This window comes from Pseudophryne corroboree, chromosome 5, assembly GCF_028390025.1.
Source record: "Pseudophryne corroboree isolate aPseCor3 chromosome 5, aPseCor3.hap2, whole genome shotgun sequence".
NCBI lineage: Eukaryota > Metazoa > Chordata > Amphibia > Anura > Myobatrachidae > Pseudophryne > Pseudophryne corroboree.
This window is the reverse complement of record NC_086448.1, coordinates 212,790,554-212,804,400: the sequence shown is the minus strand read 5'-3', so window position 1 is coordinate 212,804,400 and position 13,847 is coordinate 212,790,554. Positions and strand designations below refer to the sequence as shown.

The 13,847-nt window shown below is 48.8% G+C and overlaps 1 protein-coding gene across 19 annotated transcripts in view; it reads right to left on the bottom strand.

Annotated features, from left to right (window-relative positions):
• Positions 1-13,847, bottom strand: part of CCDC7 (coiled-coil domain containing 7) — a 502,159-nt gene that overhangs the window by 259,797 nt on the left and 228,515 nt on the right. For all 19 annotated transcript variants that reach the window (XM_063922082.1, XM_063922092.1, XM_063922099.1 and 16 more), the window contains one exon: positions 326-397. In XM_063922082.1, coding sequence (XP_063778152.1) covers positions 326-397 — 72 coding nt within the window. The remainder of the gene's footprint in view (positions 1-325; positions 398-13,847) is intronic.

The following is a 13,847-nucleotide window of genomic DNA, read 5'->3' as shown; positions in this document are numbered from 1 at the left end:
GAGTTCCCAGCATCCACTAGGACGTCAGAGAAATAATGTTGAAGGACACCAGTGTTACAGATAGACTGCATATGGATTGTATCAGAACCCATTATCTAAAGAACCACAGGCAGCAACACCCTGTTGGATCACTGAGACAAACGTATATATTTCCTAAATGGTTTAACCTTAAATTGATAATATACGGTACACAAGTAATAGATATGTGGGCACACTATACCACAGTTTTCCAAAGCCTTTGCATAGGACTGATTGTGTTGGAGGCGAGCATTGTGTGTCAGTGTCTAGAATATTTGTAATGTGCAATATAGCAGCTATTAATTACCTCCATTGATCCTTTACGGAATCCAGCAGATGTTTCTATTTGGTCAGCTGGTTTCTGTACAACTTTCTCTTCCTTAAATGCAACAAATATAGATAAAATGCAAGTGAGTTAAACTTATTACTGGTTTGCATTTTATAAAAAAAAAAAAAAATGGATACAGTCTATGACTTGGGTACACTGTCAGCGGCAAACACAGGATTTAGCCAGGGGGGTTTCCGTGGTGTATGTATATGTGCATGTATGTGTAATACATAAGAGTCTAACTCTGAAACGTTGACATACAGTTACAGCGTCCTGTGCCGATTTTCAATGGTTTACCAGTTTCTATGAGTGCCATCCTGCTTCCGTACATATTATCTGATTCTGACGGGCACCGGAGCATGTTGTGCGGTATTAGTAAGGAGTGCCATTCATCATTTGCAGATATATATATGTATAATACATATATATATATATATATATATATATATATAAAATAAGATTTTACTCACCGGTAAATCTATTTCTCGTAGTCCGTAGTGGATGCTGGGGACTCCGTAAGGACCATGGGGAATAGCGGCTCCGCAGGAGACTGGGCACAACTAAAGAAAGCTTTAGGACTACCTGGTGTGCACTGGCTCCTCCCACTATGACCCTCCTCCAGACCTCAGTTAGGATACTGTGTCCGGAAGAGCTGACACAATAAGGAAGGATTTTGAATCCCGGGTAAGACTCATACCAGCCACACCAATCACACCGTATAACTCGTGATACAATACCCAGTTAACAGTATGATAACAACTGAGCCTCTCAACAGATGGCTCAACAATAACCCTTTAGTTAGGCAATAACTATATACAAGTATTGCAGACAATCCGCACTTGGGATGGGCGCCCAGCATCCACTACGGACTACGAGAAATAGATTTACCGGTGACTAAAATCTTATTTTCTCTAACGTCCTAAGTGGATGCTGGGGACTCCGTAAGGACCATGGGGATTATACCAAAGCTCCCAAACGGGCGGGAGAGTGCGGATGACTCTGCAGCACCGAATGAGCAAACTCTAGGTCCTCCTCAGCCAGGGTAACAAACTTGTAGACTCTTGCAAAAGTGTTTGAACCCGACCAAGTAACAGCTCGGCAAATTTGTAAAGCCGAGACCCCTCGGGCAGCCGCCCAAGAAGAGCCCCTTTCCTCGTGGAATGGGCTTATATAGATTTAGGGTGCGGCAGTCCAGCCGCAGAATGTGCAAGGTGAATCGTGCTACAGATCCAGCGAGCAATAGTCTGCTTAGAAGCAGGAGCACCCAGCTTGTTGGGTGCATACAGGATAAATAGCGAGTCAGTTTTCCTGACTCCAGCCGTCCTGGAAACATATACTTTTCAGGGCCCTGACTACGTCCAGAAACTTGGAATCCTCCAAGTCCCAAGTAGCCACAGGCACCACAATAGGTTGGTTCACATGAAAAACTGATACCACCTTAGGAAGGAATTGGGAACGAGTCCTCAATTCCGCCTTATCCATATAAAATACAGATAAGGGCTATTGCATGACAAAGCCGCCAATTCTGATACACGCCTGGCCGACGCCCAGGCCCACAGCATGACCACTTTCCACGTGAGGTATTGTAGCTCCACGGATTTAAGTGGCTCAACTCAATGCGACTTCAGGAAATCCAACACTACGTTGAGATCCCACGGTGCCACTGGAGGCACAAACAGGGGCTGACTATGCAGCACTCCCTTAACAAAAGTCTGAACTTCAGGCAGTGAAGCCAGTTCTATTTTGGAAGAAAATCGATAGAGCCGAAATCTGGACATTAATGGAACCCAATTTTAGGCCCATAGTCACCTCTGACTTGTAGGAAGTGCAGAAATCGACCTAGCTGAAATTCCTCCTTTGGGGCCTTACTGGCCTCACAGCACGCAACATTTTTCCGCCATATGCGGTGATAAGGGTTTGCGTTCACTTCTTTCCTAGCTTTAAATAGCGCAGGGATAACTTCCTCCGGAATGCCCTTTTCCTTCAGGATCCGGCGTTCAACCGCCATGCCGTCAAACGCAGCCGCGGTACGTCTTGGAACAGACAGGCCCCCTGCTGCAGCAGGTCCTGTCTGAGCGGCAGAGGCCATGGGTCCTCTGAGATCATTTCTTGGAGTTCTGGGTACCAAGCCCTTCTTGGCCAACCCGGAACAATGAGTATAGTTCTTACTCCTCTCCTTCTTATTATTCTCATTACCCTGGGTATGAGAGGCAGAGAAGGGAACACATACACCGACTGGTACACCCACGGTGTTACCAGAGCGTCCACAGCTATCGCCTGAGGGTCCCTTGACCTGGCGCAATATCTTTGTAGCTTTTTGTTGAGGCGGGACGCCATCATGTCCACCAGTTGCCTTTCCCAACTGTGTACAATCATTTGGAAGACTTCTGGATGAAGTCCCCACTCTCCCGGGTGGAGGTCGTGTCTGCTGAGAAAGTCTGCTTCTCAGTTGTCCACTCCGGGAATGAACACTGCTGACAGTGCTAACACATGATTTTCCGCCCATCGGAGAATCCTTGTGGCTTCTGCCATCGCCATCCTGCTTCTTGCGCCGCCCTGTCGGTTTACATGAGCGACCGCCGTGATGTTGTCTGACTGGATCAGCACCGGCCAGTGTTGAAGCAGGGGTCTAACCTGACTTAGGGCATTGTAAATGGCCCATAGTTCCAGAACATTTATGTGTAGGGAAGTCTCCTGACTTTTCCATAGGCCTTGGAAGTTTCTTCCCTGTGTGACTGCCCCCCAGCCTTGAAGGCTGGCATCCGTGGTCACCAGGACCCAGTCCTGTATGCCGAATCTGCGGCCCCCTAGAAGATGAGCCCTCTGCAGTCACCACCACAGCGACACCCTGGCCCTTGGAGACAGGGTTATCCGCCGATGCATCTGAAGATGCGACCCGGACCACTTGTCCAACAGATCCCACTGGAAGATCCTTGCATGGGACCTGGCGAATGGAATTTCTTCGTAAGAAGCTACCATCTTTCCCAAGGCTCGCGTGCATTGATGCACCGACACCTGTATTTGTATTAGGAGGTCTCTGTCTAGAGACGCCAACTCCTTGGATTTCTCCTCCGAGAGAAACCCTTTTTATCCTGTTCTGTGTCCAGAACCATACCCAGGAACAGTAGACGCGTCGTAGGAACCAGCTGTGACTTTGGAATATTCAGAATCCAGCCGTGCTGTTGTAGCACTTCCCGAGATAGTGCTACTCCGACGAACAACTGCTCCCTGGACCTCGCCTTTATAAGGAGATCGTCCAAGTACGGGATAAGTACTTCGGCCATTACCTTGGTAAATACCCTCGGTGCCGGGGACAGACCAACGGCAACGTCTGGAATTGGTAATGACAATCCTGTACCACAATTTTGAAGTACACCTGGTGAAGAGGGTAAATAGGGACATGCAGGTAAGATGTCCAGTGATACCATGAAATTCTCCAGGCTTGCAATAATCGCCCTGAGCGATTCCATTTTGAACTTGAACCTTCGTATATAAGTGTTCAAGGATTTCAATTTTAGAATGGGTCTCACCGAACCGTCTGGTTTCGGTACCACAAACATTTTGGAATAGTAACCCCGGCCTTGTTGAAGGAGGGTTACCTTGATTTCACCTGCTGGAAGTACAGCTTGTGAATTGCCGCCAGTACTACCTCCCTTTCTCCGAGAGCAGCAGGCAAGGCTGATGTGAGGTAACGGCGAGGGGGAGTCGCCTCGAACTCCAGCTTGTATCCCTGTGATACTACTTGCAGAACCTAGGGATCCACCTGTGGGCAAGCCCACTGGTCCCTGAAGTTCCCGAGACGCGCCCCCACCGCACCTGTCTCCACCTGTGGAGCCCCAGCGTCATGCGGTGGACTCAGAGGAAGCGGGGGAAGATTTTTGATCTTGGGAATTGGCTGTCTGGTGCAGCTTTTTCCTTCTTCCCTTGTCTCTGTGCAGAAAGGAAGCGCCTTTGACCCGCTTGCTTTTCTGAAGCCGAAAGGACTGTACCTGAAAATACGGTGCTTTCTTAGGCTGTGAGGAAACCTGAGGTAAAAATTTTTCCTTCCCAGCTGTTGCTGTGGATACGAGGTCCCAGAGACCATCCCCAAACAATTCCTCACCCTTATAAGGCAGAATCTCCATGTGCCTTTTAAGGCAGCATCACCTGTCCATTGCCGGGTCTCTAATACCCTCCTGGCAGAATGGACATTGCATTAATTCTGGATGCCAGCCGGCAAATATCCCTCTGTGCATCCTTCATATAAGACGACGTCTTTAATATGCTCTATGTTAGCAAAATATTATCCCTGTCTAGGGTATTAATATTATCTGACAGGGTATCAGACCACGCTGCAGCAGCACTATTTATGCTGAGGCAATTTTAGGTCTCAGTATAGTACCTGAGTGTGTATATACAGACTTCAGGATAGCCTCCTGCTTTTTATCAGCAGGCTCCTTCAAGGTGGCCGTATCCTAAGACGGCAGTGCCACCTTTTTTGACAAACGTGTGAGCGCCTTATCCACCCTAGGGGATATCTCCCAACGTGACCTATCCTCTGGCGGGAAAGGGTACGCCATCAGTAACTTATAAGAAATCACCAGTTTCTTATCGGGGGAACCCTTCTTTACACACTTCATTCACTCATCTGATGGGGGAACAAAACACAGGCTGCTTTTTCTCCCCAAAAATAAAACCCCTTTTATGTGGTACTTGGGTTCATGTCAGAAATGCGTAACACATTCATCATTGCCGAGATCATGCAACGGATGTTTCTAGTGGATTGTGTATATATATCTCAACCTCGTCGACACTGGAGTCAGACTCCGTGTCGACATCTGTGTCTGCCATCTGAGGTAACGGGCGTTTTTTTGAGCCCCTGATGGCCTTTGAGACGCCTGGGCAGGCGCGGGCTGAGAAGCCGGCTGTCCCACAGCTGTTCCGTCATCCAGCCTTTTATGTAAGGAGTTGACATTGTCGGTTAATACCTTCCACCTATCCATCCACTCTGGTGTCGGCCCCACAGGGGACGACATCCCATTTATCGGCATCTGCTCCGCCTCCACGTAACCTTCCTCATCCAACATGTCGACACAGCCGTACCGACACACCGCACACACACACAGGGAATGCTCTGACTGAGGACAGGACCCCACAAAGTCCTTTGGGGAGACAGAGAGAGAGTATGCCAGCACACACCAGAGCGCTATATAATGCAGGGATTAACACTATAACTGAGTGATTTTTCCCCAATAGCTGCTTGTATACATATATTGCGCCTAAATTTAGTGCCCCCCCTCTCTTTTTAACCCTTTGAGCCTGAAAACTGCAGGGGAGAGCCAGGGAGCTATCTTCCAGCTGCACTGTGAAGATAAAATGGCGCCAGTGTGCTGAGGGAGATAGCCCCGCCCCTTTTTCGGCGGACTTCTCCCGCTTTTTCTGGAATACTGGCAGGGGTATTTTTACATCTATATAGCCTCTAGGACTATATATTATGTAGATTTGCCAGCCAAGGTGTCTTATATTGCCCTCAGGGCGCCCCCCCCCCCCAGCGCCCTGCACCCATCAGTGACCGGAGTGTGAGGTGTACATGAGGAGCAATGGCGCGCAGCTGCAGTGCTGTGCGCTACCTTGGTGAAGACCGAAGTCTTCTGCCGCCGATTTTCCGGACCTCTTCACTCTTCTGGCTCTGTAAGGGGGACGGCGGCGCGGCTCCGGGAACGAACGCCAAGGTCGGGTCCTGCGGTCGATCCCTCTGGAGCTAATGGTGTCCAGTAGCCTAAGAAGCCCAAACTACCACCTGTTAGGTAGGTTCGCTTCTTCTCCCCTTAGTCCCTCGCTGCAGTGAGTCTGTTGCCAGCAGATCTCACTGAAAATAAAAAACCTAAATATACTTTCTTTCTAGGAGCTCAGGAGAGCCCCTAGTGTGCATCCAGCTCAGCCGGGCACAAGATTCTAACTGAGGTCTGGAGGAGGGTCATAGTGGGAGGAGCCAGTGCACACCAGGTAGTCCTAAAGCTTTCTTTAGTTGTGCCCAGTCTCCTGCGGAGCCGCTATTCCCCATGGTCCTTACGGAGTCCCCAGCATCCACTTAGGACGTTAGAGAAATATATATAAAAAACACATTTATATATACATACACACATGTAAACACACATACATACTGTACATACACAAGAACACACACAAACCTACATACATACATACATAAACAAAGATTTAAAACTTACATATACAGCATTTTACTTTATGCATTACACCAGGGCTGGGAGCAGAGGGATGGCCGCGGCAGTGTGAGGACGGAGGGAGCTGCTGTGGCTGAGCATGCGCAGCCAGCAGCTCCCACGGCACCCCGGGACATTCTGTAAGCAGAGAGCTTCATAACTCTCTGCTATTGCTGAAGCTCCGCGTCCGGTCGTGGCTTTTGCTGAGACGAAGACACAGCTGTCTCCGTCTCAAAATGTTTTTTGGGGTCATCAGGGGGGGCTTCAAGGTACTCGGACCCCCCCCCCCCCCCTGCGTGCGCCACTGACTGTACCAGTATTGCTTGAGGTTTTGTACATGAGATTTCTTCTCATAGTCCCCTTCATACAGGTATGAGACTTGCAACTAATAAAAGGAGCATGAAGAAAGTAAATAGAGAAAAACAAAAGTTAATTTCATTATACCTTCATTAACTACTAATCCCCAGGGCCGGATAAGGGTCATATGGGTCTGGGGAAGAAAATGATAATGCGCCTCCTGTGAGAAGGGGAGAAGCTGTGACCAGAGCTGTGTGGGTGTGGCCAGTGCCATGTGGACGTGTACACCCCGTACAGCATAGGTTCTCAAACTCGGTCCTCAGGACCCCACGCAGTGCATGTTTTGCAGGTAACCCAGCAGGTGCACAGGTGAATTAATTACTCACTGACACATTTTTAAGGTCCACAGGTGGAGTTAATTATTTCACTTGTGATTCTGTGAGGAGACCTGCAAAACATGCACTGTGTGGGGTCCTGAGGACCGAGTTTGAGAACCTGTGCCCTACACTATCAGCCCAATGTGCTAGAAGTCTAAATATGCCTAAATATGTTAGAAATTAAAAAAACTGCATCATTTTGTAAGGGGAAATAGATATGTAATTTAATAATGAATGATTTATGACCGACCATGTTGCCAGATGGACTTCTGCTATCATCATGCTGTCATGATGATGGGCCTCTTTTTAGGTGTAGGCCTGGGGCCATAGTCGCATCCATCCCATTGTAAATCTGCCCATGCTAATACCAGCTTTCTGGCTATCTGTTAGTGTTCGACAATATTAAAAAATAAGATTTTAAACCTACCGGTAAATCTTTTTCTCCTAGTCCGTAGAGGATGCTGGGGACTCCTAAAGGACCATGGGGTATAGACGGGCTCCGCAGGAGACATGGGCACTATAAAGAACTTTAGATGGGTGTGCACTGGCTCCTCCCTCTATGCCCCTCCTCCAGACCTCAGTTAGAGAAACTGTGCCCAGAGGAGACGGACAGTACGAGGAAAGGATTTTTGTTAATCTAAGGGCAACATTCATACCAGCCCACACCATCCACACCGTATAACCTGGAATATACGCAACCAGTTAACAGTATGAAACAAAACAGCATCAGCCCGAGACTGAACAACACTGTAACATAACCCTTATGTAAGCAATAACTATATACAAGTCTTGCAGAAATATGTCCGCACGGGTCTGGGACTCAGGATCGACAGCAAAAAGGTTGACAAACATTAGGTCGACGCCAATTGGTCGACACACCTTAGGTCGACATGTGCAAAAGGTCGACATGGACAAAAGGTCGACAGGAACAAGGTCGACACGAGTTGTTTTTTTGGCGTCGTTTTCTTCGTAGAGTGACCGGGAACCCCAATTAGTGCACCGCGTCCCCTCGCTTCGCTCGCCATGCTTCGGGCATGGTGCCTTCGCTCCGCTACCGCTTAGCTCGGCACAGATTACCATTCCAATCGTAGTCCACGTGGATCGTTAAGTATGAAAAGGTTCCAAAAAAGAAAAAAATCGTGAAAAACTCATGTCGACCTTTTTCCATGTCAACCTTGTTCCTGTCAACCTTTTGTCCATGTCGACCTTTTGTCCATGTCGACCTAAGGTTTGTCGACCAACTGGCATCGACCTAAGGTTTGTCGACCTTTTTGCTGTCGATCTGGAGTCCGGATACCGTCCGCAGAGGGACGGGCGCCCAGCATCCTCTATGTACTAGGCGAAAATAAGATTTTAAACCTACCGGTAAATCTATTTCTCCTAGTCCGTAGAGGATGCTGGGGACTCCGTAAGGACCATGGGGGTATAGAAGGGCTCCGCAGGATATAGGGCACCTAAAAAGAACTTTTACTATGGGTGTGCACTGGCTCCTCCCTCTATGTCCCTCCTCCAGACCTCAGTTAGAGAACTGTGCCCAGAGGAGATGGACAATACAAGGCAGGATTTAGAAATCCAAGGGCAAGATTCATACCAGCCCAAACCAATCATACCATGTAACCTGGATCATACATAACCAGTTAACCGTATGAACAATAACAGTAACGGTCCAAGACCAATTCCAACTGTAACAGAACCCTTATGTAAGCAACAACTATATACAAGTCTTGCAGAGTTTCCGCACTGGGACGGGCGCCCAGCATCCTCTACGGACTAGGAGAAATAGATTTACCGGTAGGTTTAAAATCTTATTTTCTCTTACGTCCTAGAGGATGCTGGGGACTCCGTAAGGACCATGGGGTTTATACCAAAGCATCCAATCGGGCGGGAGAGTGCGTATGACTCTGCAGCACCGACTGAGCAAACGCTAGGTCCTCATCAGCCAGAGTATCAAACTTGTAGAATTTAGAAAAAGTGTTTGACCCCGACCAAGTCGCCGCTCGGCAAAGCTGTAATGCCGAGACGCCTCGGGCAGCCGCCCAAGAAGAACCCACCTTTCTAGTGGAAAGGGCCTTAACCGAATTTGGTATTGGCAATCCACCTGTAGAATGAGCCTGCTGAATCGTATTACAGATCCAGAGAGCAATAGTCTGCTTTGAAGCAGGTGCGCCAATCTTATTAGCAGCATACAGGACAAACAGAGCCTCTGTTTTCCTAATTCTAGCCGTCCTGGCTACATAAATCTTTAAGGCCCTGACTACGTGCAGGGATCTGGAATCCTCCAGGTCACTTGTAGCCACAGGCACCACAATAGGTTGATTCATATGGAATGAAGAAACCACTTTAGGCAAAAATTGCGGATGTGTCCTCAATTCAGCTCGATCCACATGAAAAATCAAGTAGGGGCTCTTGTGTGACAAAGCCGCCAATTCTGACATTCGCCTTGCTGATGCTAAGGCCAACAACATGACCACCTTCCAGGTAAGAAATTTCAACTCAACCTTGTTAAGCGGTTCAAACTAGTGTGATTTTAGGAACGGCAACACCACGTTCAGATCCCATGGTGCCACTGGAGGCACAAAAGGGGGCTGGATGTGCAGCACTCCCTTTACAAACGTCTGGACTTCTGGAAGAGAAGCCAATTCCTTCTGAAAGAAAATCGAGAGGGACGAAATCTGTACCTTAACAGAGCCTAATTTCAGGCCCATATCCACTCCTGTCTGTAGGAAGTGGAGAAAACGACTCAGATAAAAATCTTCCGTAGGTGCATTATTGGTCTCACACCAAGACACATACTTTCGCCAGATATGGTGATAGTGCTTTACCGTCACCTCCTTCCTAGCCTTTATTAAAGTAGGGATGACCTCTTCCGGAATCCCCTTTTTCGCTAGGATTCGGCGTTCAACCGCCATGCCGTCAAACGTAACCGCTGTAAGTCTTGAAATACACAGGGCCCCTGTTGCAACAGGTCTTCCCTCAGAGGAAGAGGCCAGGGATCTCCTGTGAGCATCTCTTGTAGATCCGAGTACCAGGCCCTTCGAGGCCAGTCTGGGACAACGAGTATCGTCTGTACTCTTCTTCGTCTTATGATCCTCAACACTTTTGTGATGAGAGGAAGAGGAGGAAACACGTAGACCGATTTGAACACCCACGGTGTTACCAGAGCGTCTACTGCTACTGCCTGAGGGTCCCGAGACCTGGCACAATACCTCCGAAGCTTCTTGTTGAGGCGTGACGCCATCATGTCTATTTGAGGAGTTCCCCAAAGACGTGTTACGTCTGCAAAGACTTCTTGATGAAGTCCCCACTCTCCTGGATGGAGATCGTGTCTGCTGAGGAAGTCTGCTTCCCAGTTGTCCACTCCCGGAATGAAGACAGCCGACAGAGCACTTACGTGATTTTCCGCCCAGCGAAGAATCCTGGTGGCTTCCGCCATCGCGACTCTGCTTCTTGTCCCGCCTTGGCGGTTCACATGAGCCACTGCTGTGACATTGTCTGATTGAATCAGAACCGGTAGGTTTCGAAAAAGCCTCTCCGCTTGTCGAAGGCCGTTGTAAATGGCCCTGAGTTCCAACACATTGATGTGTAGACAGGACTCCTGGTCTGACCACAGTCCCTGAAAACTTCTTCCTTGTGTGACTGCTCCCCATCCTCGGAGGCTCGCGTCCGTGGTAACCAGGATCCAATCCTGAATTCCGAACCTGCGACCCTCCAGCAGGTGAGTACTTTGCAACCACCACAGGAGAGACACCCTAGCCCCTGGGGACAGAGTTATTTTCCGATGTAAGTGACGATGGGACCCGGACCACTTGTCCAGAAGGTCCCATTGAAAAGTCCTTGCATGGAACCTTCCGAAGGGAATGGCCTCGTAGGCCGCCACCATTTTTCCCAGAACTTGAGTGCATTGGTGAACTGACACCCTTTTCGTTTTTAGCAGGTCTTTGTCCATGTTCTGGATGTCCTGGGCTTTCTCCAGTGGGAGAAAGACCTTCATTTGTTCCGTATCCAGTATCATACCTAGGAACGTTAGTCGAGTTGTCGGAATCAACTGTGACTTCGGTAGATTAAGAATCCAACCGTGTTGCTGGAGCACTCTCAGAGAGAGCGCCACACTGCTTAGCAATTTCTCTCTGGATCTCGCTTTTATTAGGAGATCGTCCAAGTATGGGATAATTGTGACTCCATGCTTGCGCAGGACCACCATCATTTTCGCCATTATCTTGGTGAAAATCCTCGGGGCCGTGGAAAGCCCAAATGGCAACGTCTGAAATTGGTAATGACAATCTTGTACAGCGAATCTCAGGTATTCCTGATGGGGGGAATATATGGGGACATGAAGGTACGCATCCTTTATGTCCAGAGACACCATAAACTCCCCCTCCTCCATATTGGCTATTATCGCTCTGAGTGATTCCATTTTGAATTTGAATCTTTTTATGTACAGGTTTAGGGATTTCAGATTCAAAATAGGTCTGACCGAACCGTCCGGTTTCGGGACCACAAATAGGGTTGAGTAGTAACCTCTTCCCTGCTGGTTTAGGGGAACCCTGATTATTACTTGCTGTAGACACAGCATTTGAATTGCAGCTAAGACTACATCCCGTTCCGATGTGGAAGCTGGTAGGGCCGATTTGAAAAATCAGCGCGGGGGCACCTCCTCGAATTCCAGTTGGTAACCCTGGGAAACTATTTCCAAAACCCAAGGATTCAGGCCTGAGCTGACCCAGGCCTGGCTGAAAAGTCGAAGACGTGCCCCCACCGGTGCGGACTCCCTCAGGGGAGCCCCAGCGTCATGCTGTGGGCTTTGGAGTAGCCGGGGAGGACTTTTGTTCCTGGGCACCTGCCGAAGCAGGTGCTCTTTTGCCTCTGTCCTTACCTCTGGCGAGGAAGGAGGATCCCCGACCTCTTCTGGGCTTGTGCGACCGAAAGGACTGCATCTGATAGGGTGGTACTTTCTTTTGCTGTTGGGGAATAAATGGTAAAAAGTTTGATTTACCTGCTGTAGCTGTGGAAACCAGGTCCGTCAGCCCATCCCCAAACAATACATCTCCCTTATAGGGTAGAACTTCCATATGTTTTTTGGAATCTGCATCACCCGTCCATTGGCGAGTCCATAAGGATCTTCTCGCAGAGGTAGACATGGCATTGGCCCTAGAAGCCAGCAAACCAATGTCCCTTTGAGCATCCCTCATAAATAAGACTGCGTCTTTAATATGGGCTAGAGTTAAGAATATATTATCCTTATCCATCTTATCAAAATCAGCTGTCAGCTCATCTGTCCAAGCTGAAATCGCGCTACACACCCATGCCGACGCAATTGTCGGTCTAAGGACTGCTCAAGTATGAGAATAAATACACTTTAAGGTAGTCTCTTGCCTGCGATCTGCAGGGTCCCTAAGGGCAGCTGTGTCAGGAGACGGTAGCGTCACTTTCTTGGACAATCGCGTCAGGGCCTTGTCCACAGTGGGAGGTGACTCCCAACGCTCCCTGTCCTGTTTAGGGAAGGGGTATGCCATATAAATTCTTTTGGGTATCTGCGGTCTCTTATCCGGAGTCTCCCAAGTTTTTTCAAAGAAATCATTTAGTTCATGAGATGTGGGAAAATTTATAATCTGTTTCTTTCCCTTAAACATGTGCACCCTTGTGTCGGGGACCGAGGGTTCATCCGCAATATGCAACACATCCCTTATTGCCACAATCATACACTGAATGCTTTTTGTCACCCTAGGGTGCAATTTCACTTCGTCATAGTCGACACTGGAATCAGAGTCCGTGTCGGTAGTAGTGTCTTGTGTTAAGGGACGCTTTTGAGACCCCGACGAGCCCTGTGAGTCGGTCCAATCCGAGGATTGACCACCTGATGTCCCCCCTAATTCAGCCTTTTCAAGCCTCTTATGTAAGGATGCCACACTTGCATTCAACATATGCCACATGTCCATCCATTCCTAAGTCGGCACAACGGACGGGGACACACCACTCATTTGCTCCACCTCCTCCTTGGAAAAGCCTTCCGCTTCAGACATGTCGACACCATGTACCGACACCCCACACACATAGGGATTAACCTATAAGGGGACAAAACCCCAACCAGGCCCTTAGGAGAGACAGAGAGAGAGTATGCCAGCACACACCCAGCGTTTAATAACACTGGAAAAATATGACCAGATAGCGCTTTTATATATAAAATGACCAGATTCCCACTCACTGCGCTCAAAATGCCCCCCTCCTCTTTTTTCCAGCCTGAATGTTCAGCAGGGGAGAGACCAGGGAGCCAGCGTTTTCCTCATGCAGCTTCTGTGGTGAAAATGGCGCTGGTTAGTGCTGGGGATCAAGCTCCGCCCACCCGACGGCGGGCTTCGGTCTCTGATTTTTTTATAGAAAATGGCGGGGGATCGTAGAATTACTGCCCAGCAGCCTAATCTACCTGGTCAGTGCCCAAATGTGAAGTTTATTGCTGCCCAGGGCGCCCCCCCCCCTGCGCCCTGCACCCTTCAGTGCTGCTCTGTGTGTGGGAATGGGAGCAATGGCGCGCAGCTTACCGGTGCGTGCCTTACCTCATGAAGATCTGATGTCTTCTGCCGCCTATGATGTCTTCTGCCTTCTCATACTCACCCGGCTTCTATCTTC